A 16,039-nucleotide genomic window follows, 5' to 3' on the forward strand; every position below is an offset into this window, starting at 1 on the left:
CCCGAACTAGCACTTCCAGGTTTTTTTCGAACCGTCTAGTGTATTCCGTTTCCTGACCGAGTCGCTGGAGAGAAATTAAATTGAGCGGAGGCACTAGGTGGCGCCAGTCTGACTACTAAACCAGGTCCAGATTAAGAGAAAGTTATTGTGAAAAATGACTGTTCTACACCGGGACTACTGCTGGTTTTCAGATTCTGGAATCTAGTTTTATCAAAAGGTAAATTCCCAAATGTGCTTGATGATTTCTGTTAGTGACAAGACCTTAAAACTCACTGACAAGACACAAGTTTGGAAATAAGAGAATGAAACAAGACGATATTTTGATATTATTTGTTATAATTGTTGTTAACATTGTTGGACTGCCGGTACTTAAAGGTTGTATAGGGGATTTTTAAGGGAAAAGAAATACAGCAATAGTCCAAATGTTGTGCAACAAACTTTGTGCGAAATGTGAGGAAGCTACAGTTTGAAAAAGCCCTTAAGAACCACTGCATAAACCACGAAATCCCCGCGCGCTGACGAGTCAATTACAATAGAAACAGGGAGTTTGACACCTAACAGCCAATAGATAATGAGGGAGCCTTGTTTTCTATTGGCTGATGTTTATCTGGCTTCACTACATGTACAGTCAGGTAGATTTTAATTCTTTTTTTTTTTGGTTACAAAGCTGCTGCATCTCTGTAATGGTATTTTAAACTTTCACTGACAATTTGAAACAAAACAAAAAATCCTCCTTACAACCTTTAACTCAATTTTTTTATCCAATCTAAACGTAAAAACATGCAAAAAAATTCAAAATGTGTATACTTCGCATCAGTGCTTACTTAACTACAAGCATCATAGTACAGGGTTCATAAATAAACCAACTTTCATTTATTTACAGTCAGTTTGTTTTGTTTTCTGAAATATTACCAAAGAAATGTCCAATGGCTGCAGAGAAAATCCGACCCTTCACCCCACGACTTCACAAAGCCATGCACACTTCCGTCTATTACATGAGGTTTTGTATAAAAAGAGAAATGTTATTTCATGGGGTTTTTGTAACTATCTGTTTATTTGAAGGCTGTTTTTGTGATATGTCGCAGATCTGTTCTATTTTTACAGTTTTTCTCGTTTGATAAAAATAATTGTTGCATAATTGTTTCTCTAAATTGTAGCCCACATGGTGCAAACTCTTTGTACATTTTGTCAAATATTTTCAGGAAGTAGTTAAGTCTTCTTAGCCATGTCATAACTTTATAAATTATTTGTTTTATGTTAAACCTCAAGTTGAAGTGAGGCATAGAGTGTGTTTACATCTGCACAAGTGTCCCGGTTATGAGTCTCGTCCCGGTTATGAGTCGTCTCGTCCCGGGTACGAGTCTCGTCCCGGGTACGAGTCTCGTCCCGGGTACGAGTCTCGTCCCGGTCATGAGTCTCGTCCCGGTCATGAGTCTCGTCCCGGTCATGAGTCTCGTCCCGGTTACGAGTCTCGTCCCGGGTACGAGTCTCGTCCCGGGTACGAGTCTCGTCCGGGTACGAGTCTCGTCCCGGTCATGAGTCTCGTCCCGGTCATGAGTCTCGTCCTGGTTATGAGTTTTTTGTCCCGGTTATGAGTCTTGTCCCGGTCGTGAGTCTCATCCCGGTTACGAGTCGTATCCTGGCCACGAGTCTCATCCCAGTTACGAGTTGTGTCCCGGTTACGAGTCTCATCCGGGTTACGAATTATGAGTTATGAGTCTTGTCCCGGTCGTGAGTCTCGTCCCAGTTACGAGTCGTATCCCGGTCGTGAGTCTGGTCCAGGTAACGAGTCTCATACCGGTAACGAATCTCATACCGGTCGTGAGTCTCGTCCCGGTTACGAATCGTGGCCTGGTTACGAGTCTCATCCCGGTTACGAGTCTCATCCCGGTTACGAGTCTCATCCCGGTTACGAGTCTCATCTAACAAAGAAGAAGACGTACATTCAAGTCAGAACATGAGACTGTGGAGCTCTGACACAGCTTCAGTAAAAGTCGTTTTTAACAGCTGAAAAATACGACACAGTGTCACAGCGTCAACACAAACACCACAGAGGTGAGCCTGGTGTTAAAATGTGACTCTATTAAACAGCAGACTGCTTTATATTGTTTAGTATAAAAAGGCACTCTGGTTTGCAGTGTATTTATTTGTGGTCATGTTCAACGACTTAAGACTCATTAGTAGTCAAAACATGTTGATGTGACCACAGATAAAGTGCCTCTGACATCCTTTTTCTTCACTACAAAAATTCAAGCCTCCTGGTCTGATGAGCGTCTGTGTTTGTAAGTTTTGATCCAGTAACGCCATTTTTTATTACATATTATTTCTTAAAAAGTCCTGGTAGGAGTTTGAGTCAATTTGGGAGAGTAACCACTCCTACTGTTTCTGTTACTTGAATTCGCACATGCTCAGTACAGCTCTGTCTACAGGCCACAGAACCCTGAATACTCTGAGAAAAACGCAGTGAGAGTCTCCTGGTTTCTCAACATCGGGACATTGAAAGATCCAGGAGACTGAAACCAGGATCGTGCGTTTACACGGATGCTCACAAAACCAGGATACTCGATCAGAACCGTGACACTCGAGCGCATGTAAACACACTCGATGCTTCCTGAACAGTTAAGGGACAACATTAATGAATTTTATATTTATTTATATTTTTAAACAGTGTTTCTAAGGTTGCTCCGAAGAGTGAAGGAAAAGCGAAAGTGGTTCAGAAAGGTGACGCGAGGTTTAGTTGTACGAACGCTGGGGCTACACTTGAGATATTAGGAGAGAACGGTTCTAATCAAAATGTCTTAAAAACAAAAACAATACTCGTGCGTTTTCAGTTTCCTGTATGTTACTTTACCGCTGCATTTTACCATCTTCAAAGTCTCTGAGTTTAAAGTTTAAAGTCTTTGTTATAATGTTGTTTCCTCATCACAAACAGACCTGGAGTTTTGTTTCATTCACGTATGTTTTATTAACACACGAATCCTACATATTTAGACTGAGTTCTTCTCTCAAACTGAAAACACTCTGTTCAAACTTGTGATGTCATGTTTTTAAAGTCCACACACCTTCACTAGAATCATTTGGATGATTTTTAGCCTGGAATTTCTCATCTCTACTGAACTAAAGGCAGGTTTCGCCAACCTTTTTCCTCCGGTGAGCTCCTTTTACACAACAAAAATGCCAGAGAGCTTCTCATTTTAGCGTCCATAAGAAAATGAGACGATAATAAGAAAGAGGGCGAGTCTTTGGGTTCAGTTAGACGCCTATAAACCATAAACCAGACATGTCAAACTCAGGCCCAAGGGCAAAATTTGCCATGAGATATAATTATATTTGGCCCGCGAGATCATATCAAACGTGTATTAGAGCTGGAGACTATAGAGATTTAAAATGTTATTTTATATTCTGCTTGTTCTGGATTCAATGTTTAAGCAAAACTATTATCAAACATTTATTTTAATAAGAAAAAGTTACATTACATACATTACATATCTGGAAAGAAGAGAAAACATGCAGATAAAATTTTCAATAAATATTTAGTTTGGCCCACGACTTAGTCCCAGTTTTTAATTTTCCATTTATTTGTGCATAAAGTTGGGCTTCGAAATTATACACTTATAATGAAAATAAACATGTAATTATACCAACGTGCAGAATATCAAAAGTTTGGTTAATAGGCTCTGTTCACGCTTATGTCACAAACCAGGAAGACGTTTGGAAACATGCGATGAAAACTTCCGGTGTAGTTCCCGATAGGGATGGGCATGATTAGTCGATTAATCGATAATTGATCATTAAGAATTTCATCGATTACGTTCATTTTAATCGACAAACCGAATGTGGGTTACTGTGTGTAGCGTGACCAAACAGGTGTGTACATGTGTCTCGAGACACAAACAGTGGGTCAGTCTGTAACGAACCGAAGCACAAATGTGGATTTAACGATGATTTGTACAAGAAATTCCACACTTTCCGTTGCGTTGGGGACAAGTGTGAGTCCATGTGCACAGTGTATAAAGCAGCACATATGTTTCTGTGTCCAGTGGGAAAAAGTTTTACCAGGTGAGAGTCGCTCAATGTGGATGACGAGGCCCCGCCCCCCTCCCCCCGTACGCTGTCCTGGTTTTGACAAACACAAATCTGGTCACACTAACCTGTATTCACCTGAGTCATGTCTTTTAATCCAACAGAAATTGAACCACATCAGCGACACAAGAGCTGGAGTTTTATCTTCGATTAGTTTATGCAAATTAGCGATGTGGTTTTAAGTTTTGTTTCTGTGAGATTTGAACAAAACTGAATTAAACACATTATAATGTCAAACAGGCTGATGTGGCTCTAGAGTCGTTACGGTTTATATGACGTAAAGTTGAATTTATTTATGCAGATTATTAGTGCAAATAGTAATAATAATGATGATCATTTTAATATAAAAACGTTAATGATTAATCGATAATCGATCGTTAATTCTTCCGACGATCGATTAAGAAAATTTCATCGAATGCCCATCCCTAGTTCCCGACACTCGACCGTGATCAAACCCGCTGAAGTAAATGTGATCAGCGGTAAAACAAAGACTGCAGATGTACGTGCTGTTTGGAATCATCTGGAATTTGGCGCCTCGTCTCTTCTAATCGCATGTACCAGTGCACTCGGAGTTGGAAATGATGAAAACTGAGGTCTGGTTGTAATCGTTGATCCGCCAAACATAACGAAACGCTACGATGACATGGAGATGGAAAAAAACTGGGACATTTTCTCATTTTTACTAGATTTTGTCAGACTTATTTCCACAAACGGAGCCCAAAGGAAGTTGCAGTCATGTTTCCAAACGTCTTCCCGGTTTGTAACGTAACGAGAATAGAGCCTATTCCGAAATCCTTTGGCGAACTACTTGGAAGGAGGTGGAGAGCTCCAGGTTGGAGACCCCTGACTAATGGTAAAAGAAGGTGTTAACTTAAAAACAACCGCTTCATGACATCTCAAGGTGGAACAGAGAATCTTGAACTTCTTGGGTTCTTTTTAAAAACAATGCAGTAAAGTGTTGACATGTTTCGGCTGCTGCATCTTCAGAACCGTCCCCGGTGTTGTCGTATATCGATGTTGTTACTTCCTGTAGACGTGGTCAGACCTGATGGACCTGAAGGTCGCTCAGACTGACCACACCTTCCGAAATGAGGAACGTTCCGTCATCGCGGTTAATGCTGTTCGAGCGTCCGTGCCTCGTTTCCTGATTTCACCGTCCTCCCTGATCCAGCGTCTGAACTTGAGGTTTTCCGATCCAATGACCCGGTGATAAAAACCCAAGAAGTTAAAGTACATAAGAAGACAAAGTGAACATCTTTGGCTTAATAGAGAATCTTGAGCTTCTTGGGTTCTTTTTAAAAACAATGCAGTAAAGTGTATTTACCTTGTTGACATGTTTCGGCTGCTGCATCTTCAGAACTGTCACCGGTGTTGGTGGTGACGTGTTGTATATCAGCTGTTGTTACTTCCTTTAGGCGTGGTCAGACCTGATGGACCTGCAGGTCGCTCAGACTGACCACAAGTCCTGAAATGAGGAACGTTCCGTCATCACGGTTAATGCTGTTCGAGCCTCGTTTCCTGATTTCAACGTCCTCCCTGATCCAGCGTCTGAACTTGTTGTTTTCCGATCCAATGACCCGGTGATAAGAACCCAAGAAGTTAAAGTACATAAGAAGACAAAGTGAACATCTTTGGCTTAATAGAGAATCTTGAGCTTTGGAGATGTTGACCGACAGGATTATTCAAACGTGTGTGAATGAAACAAAACACAACTCCAGGTCTGTGTTTGAGGAGGTACCAACATTCTAACACGGCTTAAAGCTCACAAGAGTCAATGCTGCGAAATATAGAACCTTTAAACCTGTCAGAGCAGTGGGCGAGCGCAGAGCAGCGTCTGGGAACCCGAGTTTAGAACCTGAGCACTCGGGTATCGTTCGTTCATTCGTTTTTCAAATAAAACCAAAAATAAGAAAATGAAAAAACAACTATTTTCTTCGTTATTTGTCTCCAAAACCAAAATGAAAAAACAGATAATGATTCGTTTTTTTTTCAGTTTTGTGTTTAAATGAATAATGGGAAAAAAAACGGATAAAGGTCATTTTCTGTTTTCATGACTTAAACTGCGATGCCGGACGTTTGTGCCGCATACTGACTGAACCAAGACTAAACCGGGACTAAACCGGGACTAAAACAGGTCTAAATCAGGACTAAACCAGAACTAAATCAGGACTAAAACAGGACTAAATCAGGACTAAACCAGGACTAAAATAGGTCTAAATCAGGTCTAAAACAGGACTAAACCAGGACTAAACCAGGACTAAACCAGGTCTAAACCAGGTCTAAACCAGGTCTAAAACAGGTCTAAAACAGGTCTAAACCAGGTCTAAACAGGTCTAAACCAGGACTAAACCAGGACTAAACCAGGACTAAACCAGGACTAAACCAGGTCTAAATCAGGTCTAAACCTGGATTAAACCGGGACTAAAAGAGGACTAAAACGGGACTAAATTGGGACTAAATCGGGACTAAACCAGTACTAAGTGTCGGGACGGGCCCGGAGATGCGTCTGCGTAAACTGTCGGGTAATCAGGACTGATCAGGATCGGAACCAGACCAGAACTGAGATCGGTTTAGTCCTGTTTTAGTCCTGTTTCAGTCCTGCTTTAGTCCTGTTTTAGTCCTGTTTTAGTCCTGGTTTAGTCCTGTTTTAGTCCTGGTTCAGTCCTGTTTTAGTCCTGTTTTAGTCCTGGTTCAGTCCGGCATCGCAGTTATCCAACAACTGAAAAAACAAATCATTATCCATTTTTTTATTTTGATTTTGGAGACAAATAATGAAGAAAACGGTTATTTTTTCAATTTCTTATTCTTGATTTTATTTTGAAAAAGGGATGAACGAACGACACACTGATTCTTTATCTCCGTCTCTACTAAATCCTTCCAGACGTTGGGGAATGTTTAAAGGCCGATTGTAAGTTTAGATTTGTTACTTGTGTCGTGCAGTGGAGTTTAAAAACGTCCAAATGAACCTGAATCAGTATTAAAAAGTTAAAACTGTAGGGAATTATCTCCAAAGGGAAAGGTGCCTTAGAGGAAACTATATGAGACCAGACTTGAGCAATACACCTCCAGCACCTTTATTTAACGCAATTTATTCATTATTTAACCGCTTTTTTACTATCTCTGTTGTCTTAAATTTACATATTGTGCCGTTTTTGGTATTTTTGTTGAAGCATTTAGTCATTTCAACCAAAGATATGGATCCTGCTGTCTCTCTGTACATCTGTATTTGAGGCATTAACTCCGTGTGCTGTGTTTTTGTTAAATCTTGCATGAACCTTTGCCTTTTCAGAAACGATATTATGGAAATAAAAATAAAAAGATGCCTACGTTATGACTCGTGTGTGTTGTCCTGGTGAATTCTGAAATACATTGCAGCTCATAAACGGCTTATAATAATATTTAAACATGATGTGTGATTTAAACATATCCTTACATTTTACAGTGGTATTTTTGTTTTTGTTTTTTGAGCTCATGGAAGTTGACTTTATTTAATTTGTTGTGGCCTAGTTAGTTAGAATCACATTGTAATTTCCATGAATATTTCTTATAAACATCTACAATCAATGCACAGGTTTAAAAATTATGAAAAATGTGTAATGTTGTCATACCAATTAACAGTTTAAAACACAATCTTATCTTTTTTTTTTGGTGAAATGTCTTCAGAATATTACATCTGTACTTCACAAAACTGCCTTCTGCTGCCGTCTGAGAAAACCTCACATTTAATTTCACAACCATGTTATTATTTTAAAATGTGGTCATCTTGAAATGGAAATATTTGGCTTTAATTTTGTTACATTTGCGTACATACCAGGTGTTTGCCAACTGTCAGGGTCTGCGTCATCAGAGCTTTGCAAAGTGTTGTTCCAATTCCCCCAAAGTCCTCACGGCCTTCACACTCCACTCCACCGTTTGGCTCTTTTACCCAGCATGCACCTGTGGATCCTTGGTCATCTCGGAGCACTTGAAATTTACGTTTTTATACACCTTTATACGCTTTTCCACTTTCAAGACACTCAAAGAGCTTTACAATAAGGAAGGAACCATCCACACAAACCAGAGTGCACAGACACTGGGTGAGGTGGTTTAAGTGTCTTGCCCAAGGACACAACGACAATTCATCTGTGGGAGCTGGAATCACACCAGCCAACCTGTGGGTCAGTGGATCTGACCGCTCAACCTGTGACGCTTATGTCGTGAGAGATCAGTGGACAAACGCTCTACCAACTGAGCCCCTGTCGCCCAGTGCACCACAACTTCACTCTGTCAAACTTTATTTAAAGGTTGTATAGAGGATTTTCCAAGGAACGAGAAATCCAGCGACTGTTTGTCCTTTTTCAAATGTTGCGCATGCGTGAAACCACCCCCCCTCCCCGACAGCTCCTACGTAGAAACACCTCCTCCCGCCTCATCTTTACGCCACAAACAGGTTTGTTTACAGCCGGTGCTGTACATGACTTGTAAACAACTAACTACAGTGTTGGTTAGACAAGACGGAGAAGTGAGGAGCGGGGGGAGGGGGTATTTCGTGCGCGGACGAGAAGTGAGAAGCAGGAAGAAGAACGGAGCGGAGAGTGAGGAGAGGAGAGAGAGAGAGAGAGAGAGAGAGAGGAGAGAGGAGAGGGAGAGGGAGGGAGAGAGAGGGGAGAGGAGAGAGGAGGGAGAGAGAGAGAGAGAGAGGAGAGGAGAGGAGAGGAGAGGAGAGGAGAGGGAGAGAGAGAGAGAGAGGAGAGGAGAGGAGAGGGGAGGAGGAGAGGAGAGAGAGGGAGAGAGAGAGGAGAGGAGAGAGGAGAGAGGGAGAGAGGAGAGGAGAGAGAGGAGAGGAGGAGAGAGGAGAGAGGAGGAGAGAGAGAGAGAGAGAGAGAGGAGAGAGGAGAGGAGAGGGAGAGAGAGGAGAGAGAGGGGAGAGAGAGAGAGGAGGGAGAGGGGAGGGGAGGGGAGCGGTGCGTGGAGATTCCGTGAGGAGCAGGGAGAAGAGCGGTGCAGAGAAGGTGCGCAGAGATTCCGTGCGAATGAACTAGCTACAACACGCAGCAGCAAGCGGACTCTTTCTTTGCCTTGAAAATGACGTTTTCAGACATAGGATATCGCTTTCGTGTCCTGAAAAACGTTTGTCTAGCTCTTGGAAATAAAGTACGTTTTCATAATAAGCAGAAGTTTCCTGTCCAGGAGTAATTTGTGGACCAGTGCTTCAGTCTTTAGACCCTTCGTCTGCTTCAGTCGCGCCATCGCTGGAATGAATCTTCAAGAATCACCTTAGTTTGGCTTCGCTGCTTTTCCCCTTGTCTTCTTCTTTCAGCGACCTCAAAAACGGACTTTGTTTTGGGGCGAACTGCTCGTAGATTCTTGTCGCCATTGCAACAAACTTTGTGCAAACTGCGAGGAAGATATAGGTCAAAAAAAGCCGCTAAGAACTGTTGCGTTGGTGGAGTAAACAGCGTCTGTGCGTCTGTGGACTGTGTGACAGTCGTACGTAAACCACGTAACGGCGGCGCAGGCAAGTCAGTTACACTAGAAACGTAGGGAGTTTGATTGACAGCCTGTCAGCTCACAGATAACGAGGCAGTGTCGTTATCTATTGGCAAATGTTTAGCCCCACCACGTCCAGAGTTGATGAATTTTTATTCTCTTTTTTTGGTCATCATAATTACAAGGCGACTGCATCTCTATAATCTATCACTGACCATTTGAAACAAAAAAAAAACCCAAAAAATCCTCCATACAACCTTTAAGCAGTAAAATACATTTTAATAAAATAAAACTCATTACACAATAAAAAGAAGTAAATATTTAGCTGTTTTAGCCACACTGCTGCAAATAAGCAACACTATTATCAGATTGAATAAATTCAGGGACAAAGCTCTATCATCAGGACAATTGCAGCAAAATCTCTTAAAGAAGGAGAATGGAAATAAAATTTGCTTATTATCCGAAAATGTTTCAGCCTGTGCATTTATTTCTTTAGCCAAGGGGTCTCCAACCTGTAGCTCAGGAGCCAACAGTAAATCTCCACCCTTTTCCAAGTAGCTCTCCAAGGGATTTCGGAATTGTGCTCAAGAACTAAAATTGGATTTTTTGCCTTTGTAAATGTATAATTTTGATGCCTAACTAAATAGATAACGGTTTGTGGGTTATAGGCGTCTAGCTGTTCTCCATCTGAAGCTCAATGTGGGGTTTAAATGTTCTAAATTTCATGCGAGCACTAAAATAAGGCATTTTTGTTTGGTAAAAAAAGCTCAAGAAAAAGTGGAGACTCCTGATCAGCCTAAACAACTCAATAACAGAAGCTTCACTCAGCCTTTATTTTTCACATGTTTTAACACCTGTGACACGTGAAAACATCTGAACACTTTATATTTCTAGAAGCATTGATGTTTATTAAAACTCTGGGTTTTATTGCGTTTGTTCTGGTCACGTGACACGGTGCAGTCGCTCCCTCCGGAGACTGTTCCAGATGCCCTCCCAGGAGCTGTGAGCAGGACACTCGGCTCTGGAGGAGAGACACAGATACAGAGTGATCTGTGCAGGAAGGATCCTGGAAACTGGGGAACACCATGAATCGACAGTTCTACGTAAAACTATGATATTATCATTATTATTATTATTATAGTATTATTATATTATTATTATTATTAGTTAGTTGTAGTAGTAGTAGTAGTAGTAGTAGTAGTAGTAGTAGTAGTAGTAGTAGTAGTAGTAGTAGTAGCAGTAGTAGTAGTAGTAGTAGTAGCAGTAGTAGTAGTAGTAGTAGTAGTAGCAGTAGTAGTAGTAGCAGTAGTAGTAGTAGTAGTAGTAGTAGTAGTAGTAGTAGTAGTAGTAGTAGTAGTAGCAGTAGTAGTAGTAGTAGTAGTAGTAGTAGTAGTAGTAGTAGTAGTAGTAGTAGTAGCTAGTAGTAGTAGTAGTAGTAGTAGTAGCACTAGCAGTAGTAGTCAGTTTAGTAGCGTTTAGAAAACACGTGCCTTTCTTGCGTCTTACGTCATCACGCACGCACGTTGCTGTAGCCGTCACCATAGCAACGCTCGGAGTTTGTTTCCTCCTGCGTTTCCGGCGTTTTTACACGAATTCAACTTTAACAACAAACAGAAGAGAGAAAATAAGATTAAAAAAAGACAATTTTTTATGAAGATATTATTGTTTTTTCGTCACAGGGAGCATGTCTGCGGATGAGTCGGAGCAGCACGGCGCGGAGAGTCACGCTTCAGCCGCGGCGCTCAAAGCTTTTCTCCTCAAGCCCAGCACCAAGACCAACACCAACCTGTGAGCACCAACATCTCACCCTTTTTTTTTATCTAATTAATCCTAAGTTTACTAAACTAGTTCATTATTTTAGTAGATCTATGGTTCATTCTTTAGAAACGTAACGCAGATTCGTGCATTAACTCCAATCCACAATATTTATGTAGCACATTTTACAAACATGACAGAGAAATTAAAACAGTAAAGAGTACATCCTAATAAATAAATAAAATAAATACATTTTAAAAAAAGCAATAAAAATAAAAAAAAATAAAAAAAAACATTCGTATTCTATGGTTTTGCTCTTATATTATTTTACTGGTTTTATTTATTTATTTTTTAGGACCAGTATGATTAAATCTGAGCATTTATTTTATCGTGATATTATTATGTATTTGTGCAGCACTTTGAAACTGTTTGTGAAATATGTGATATAAATAAAGTGGATTTCATTGGATAAATTGGTTAAAACTATATAAAATTATGAAAATCTAATTAGAATAAAATAAAACTAAATAAAAAAAACACAAAGGACCACACAAGTCAGGCCGTGTTAAAAGCCAAAGAGTAAAAATGGGTTTTAAGACAAGACTTAAAGTTTTAAGAAACTTTTATCATGATTTGAGTAAATTTCACTTGACAAGTAAAATGATTTGCCAGTGGAACAAGAGTTTTTGTACTTAAAATATGAAAATACATCTTGCTGCACTTACAATAAGAAAAACAACAACTTTTTGAGCTTAAGAACAAGAAATAAAATCTAATGTTGCTTGAATTAAGAAAAACACACTTATTCCATTGGTCGATAATTTTACTTGTCAAGACGAATTGACTCAAATAAAGTTAAATGTTCTAAATTTAAGTTATTTTAATTTAACTAGATATAGTTTTTTTCCAGGATTTTTTTACTTCGCTTTACTTTTTTACTGCAAAATTCGTGCCTTGACTTGTAAGAATTAGTAGAAGTTGTCTGACATTAAACAACTGTTCTTAATTTTATGCCCGACAAAATAAAAATGAAGTAAATAACTAAAAGCTTCATAAAAAGATAAATCTCTAAAACATTTTCTCTTCTTCTGTCTTCCGGTCCTGCAGGTATGATCACTTGACCGAGGTGCTGGTGAAGATCCTGGATGAGCGCCCCCTGGATGCGGTGGACGTGCTGGAGGACATCAGCAGAGACGTGAAGCGCTCTCGGTACGTGGACAAACAGAGCACCCTGAGGGACCTGAGAGGACAGAGCCCCGCGGAGACACTCGCCGAGCAACAGAGAGCGCTGTTCGACCGCCAAGAGGAGCACGAGCAGGAGGACGAGCTGGTAAACACGGCCCAGACACGGGAATTTATGTTTTAGTGCATTAAAAGTTAAACACAATCAATGTTAACATGGATACCAAAGATACATCAGAAACTTTCTAACTACTGAAGCCTCAGGTGCCTCTCTAAATGTGGTCATATTGGCTTATCAAAGTCTGATCCTGTCAGATCTCAGGAGCTCAGAGGCCGGTTCTGGTTTGTACTTGGATGGGAGACACTGGGAAAATCAGGAGCCACAGGAGGCGCCAGTGGCAAAAACTTATGTTATTAGGTACTTTTTACAGACCAAGAGTTTGTTGTTCATACCTGACAGTTTGGACTGCTCCCTGTGGTCTTCCTCAGGGTCACGTGATGTTGCTGTGACGTGTCCGGTCAGACGATTTAAAAAGGTTTTGGCGCTGTTTTCCTACAGGTGGAGGCAGTCGAAACTGTCGGGTCTGAAAAACAAATTCTTGGTCTGTAAAAAGAATCTAATAACATAAAATATCAGAAGACCAAATGAACCACACTGGACTAGTGGCAAAAACAGTTGTTGTGTCCTTAGATTAGACACTTCCTCCACATTGCCAAGTATAAAAGTGGTGTGTGTGTGTGTGTGTGTGTGTGTGTGTGTGTGTGTGTGTGTGTGTGTGTGTGTGTGTGTGTGTGTGTGTGTGTTGGTCGGAGGGGCCGATGGTGCAGACTGACAGCCTCGCTTCCATCAGTCTACCCCAGGGCAGCTGTGGCTATAGTAGTAGTTTATGACCACTGAGTGTTGAGTGAATAAATAATGAACTGTGAAGTGCTTTGGGTTTCTTGAAAGGCGCTGTATAAATGCAGTGATTATTTTTGTGGTCATATCGGCTTGTCAAAGCCTGATCCCATCAGATCTCAGGAGCTCAGCAGGTCCGGGCCTGGTCTGTACTGGGAGACACTGGGAAAATCAGGAGCCACAGGAGGCGCCAGTCACAAAACTGTTGTTGTGTCCTTAGATTAGACACTTCCTCCACATTGCCTTGTATGAAAGTGGTGTGTGTGTGTGTGTGTGTTGGTCGGAGGGACCGATGGTGCAGATTGGCAGCCTCGTTTCCGTCAGTCTGCCCCAGGGCAGCTGTGGCTACAATAGTACTTTACCATCACCGGGTCTGGAGAGAAAAGAATAATGAATCTATAAATGCTCTGTAAAGCGTCTTTGTGACAAATGTCTGTGAAAAGCACTATATAAATAAAGACTTACTTACTTATTAATTAATAATGAATTAAATGCTATGACAATTATGATAAGATAATCTAATCATTTTATAAAATGCTCTCAAGACTGCAGATTTAGGCTGAGTTTTTCCCTCAAATAAAAAAAACAAAAACACTCTTTTCCTCCTTGTGATTTCATGTGGTAATACATGAAGTGCTCCACTGTGTTTTTAAACTCCACACACCTTCATTAGAATCATTTGGATAATTTCAGCCCTGGAATTGCTGATCTCTACTGAACTAAAGGTAGAAGTAGCTTGAAAACTACCACTACATGACATCACAAGGTTGAACAGAGCATTTTGAGCTGTGGAGATGTAGACAGACTAACAATAAGGAGTTATTCAAACGTGTAAATGAAACAAAACTCAACTCCAGGTCTGTTTGTGGTGAGAAAACAACATTAAAACATGACTTAAAGCTCACAAGAGTCAGTTTTGTCTAATATCGAACCATTAAAATCACACTAATGACTTATTATTTCATGCCTGAGTTTAGTGTTATAGTTTTATTTAATTGTTTTCTTGTGTAATTTCTCGGCGTAGGTGGAGCCCGCGCTGCCGAACCTGAGTGAGGTGGGCTTTTACCTGGAGCAGCTGGGCGTGGGCCTGGGCCGCGAGGAGCTGCAGAGGGTGTTCCTGTCCCTGAAGCAGCTGGTGGAGACGCACGCTCTGCCCCGCTGTCGATTCTGGGGGAAGATCCTGGGGACGGAGAACAGCTACATCGTTGCGGAGGCCGAGTACAGAGAGGGAGAGGAGGACGAGGAGCACAGCGCCGAGGAGGGATTTGAAGAGAGAGACAATGAAGAGAAAGAAGATACAGAGGTCTGACAGAGCTCAAATGAAACAGAACAAGCACGCCAAAGTTCTTCTAGAGCAGGGGTGTCAAACTCATTTTGGTCCGGGGGCCGTATCCAACCTACTTTGATCCTAAAGGGGCCAGATCAGAAAACTCATGGCATATAAACCCCAAAAAATAGCAATAAGTTCAAATATTTTTGCAGAGAAACACAAATCTATTACAGAAATCTTGTTTTAATTGATGAACTCTTCCTTTTACAAAATATTATAATATTATGAACAACCTGAAACTTAGATGCAGTTTCAACACAATGTTTTAACATTAACTTGTATGCAAATAGGAATAAGTAAATTTTTCTTGGAAAATCCTGCAATCGGCTCCACTTTCTCATTTTTGACATTTTGCACAGTCAACAGTCAAAACGATCGTCCTTTAAGAGCGTTTGGAAAGAGACAAGTCTTCATTTGTGCTGCTCTGGTGGGAGGGGCCACGTACAGAGACGCTGGAGACGCTGCTGTGATAAACACCACAGAAAATTAACAATATTTTAATAGAAAATATAATTAAAATATTTTTAGTAGAAAATCAGCCGAGGGCCACATTAAAGGTCTTGGAGGGCCGCATGTTTGACACCTGTGTTCTAGAGGTTCAAATGCAAAGAACAGCAAAATAAAAGTGAAAAAATGCAAAAGCACACTCAGATGGTCGATGTCCAAAAGCTTTTTAAAACATTTTAAGTAACGTTTCAGCAAATAAAAAGCCTTAGTGGTCCAAAGCAAGTAAAATGATCTGAGTTTGCTATGAATTTTTTCTCTTTTATAAGTTGACAGAGCTACTACTACTACTACTACTTAAGTACAAATGTGAAGTATCTGTACTTTACTTCAGTACATTTTGAAGTGGATTTATGGAAGATCATTTGTTTCATCAGCTTTTGAATTTTAAATGCCGTTGAATTTCTCACTTATCGCTGAAAAAACACGTTTGAATTATTATTTTTTTATTCTGAATGTCTGTTAATGAAATTATATGTGTACATGAAAAAAAAATCGCCTTTTAAATATTCAGCACAAATATTTTCAAGCCTTCAGATTCGAGTGTGAAATTCAAAGTGAAGGACATTTTGCAGATACAAGATGCAAAGGCAGAAGCAATCGATCCAAAGTAAAGCTCAACGTAAAACAGTAAGGAACAAGACACATTTGAAAGCTCATGTTGGGCAGGAGTGGGACTGCACACTGCGGGAGCGGCAGGTGGGAGGATAAACTGCAGTCCTGCAAACTAAATCTGAGTGTAAAGTAAAATATACAAATGATGAATGTGTGTCCTATCATACATCATTTGTGCTGGATATTTTATTTGGCTTTAATAA

At 40.5% G+C, this 16,039-nt stretch overlaps 2 protein-coding genes and 1 long non-coding RNA gene across 3 annotated transcripts in view; all 3 read left to right on the plus strand.

The window, feature by feature from the left end:
- ttl (tubulin tyrosine ligase) overlaps positions 1-11,340 on the plus strand; it is a 32,157-nt gene extending 20,817 nt beyond the window's left edge. The window contains exon 8 of the mRNA XM_020933964.2: positions 11,232-11,340. Within this exon, the coding sequence (XP_020789623.2) occupies positions 11,232-11,250 (19 nt within the window). The 3' untranslated portion in view covers positions 11,251-11,340. The remainder of the gene's footprint in view (positions 1-11,231) is intronic.
- Positions 1,586-7,414, plus strand: LOC129411518 (uncharacterized). Its single transcript, XR_008633330.1, has 2 exons — positions 1,586-6,404; positions 6,437-7,414. It is a non-coding gene; the product is annotated as an uncharacterized LOC129411518 (long non-coding RNA).
- A 995-nt stretch (positions 11,341-12,335) lies between the features above and the next one.
- The window catches only part of LOC129411598 (radial spoke head protein 4 homolog A-like), an 11,994-nt gene continuing 8,290 nt past the window's right edge, over positions 12,336-16,039 (plus strand). Inside the window, exons 1-3 of the mRNA XM_055162930.1 lie at positions 12,336-12,340; positions 12,415-12,637; positions 14,412-14,690. Of these exons, the coding sequence (XP_055018905.1) occupies positions 12,336-12,340; positions 12,415-12,637; positions 14,412-14,690 (507 nt within the window). The remainder of the gene's footprint in view (positions 12,341-12,414; positions 12,638-14,411; positions 14,691-16,039) is intronic.

The sequence above is a fragment of the Boleophthalmus pectinirostris genome, unplaced genomic scaffold (assembly GCF_026225935.1).
Source record: "Boleophthalmus pectinirostris isolate CB_2022bp ecotype Guang Dong unplaced genomic scaffold, ASM2622593v1 HiC_scaffold_5, whole genome shotgun sequence".
NCBI lineage: Eukaryota > Metazoa > Chordata > Actinopteri > Gobiiformes > Gobiidae > Boleophthalmus > Boleophthalmus pectinirostris.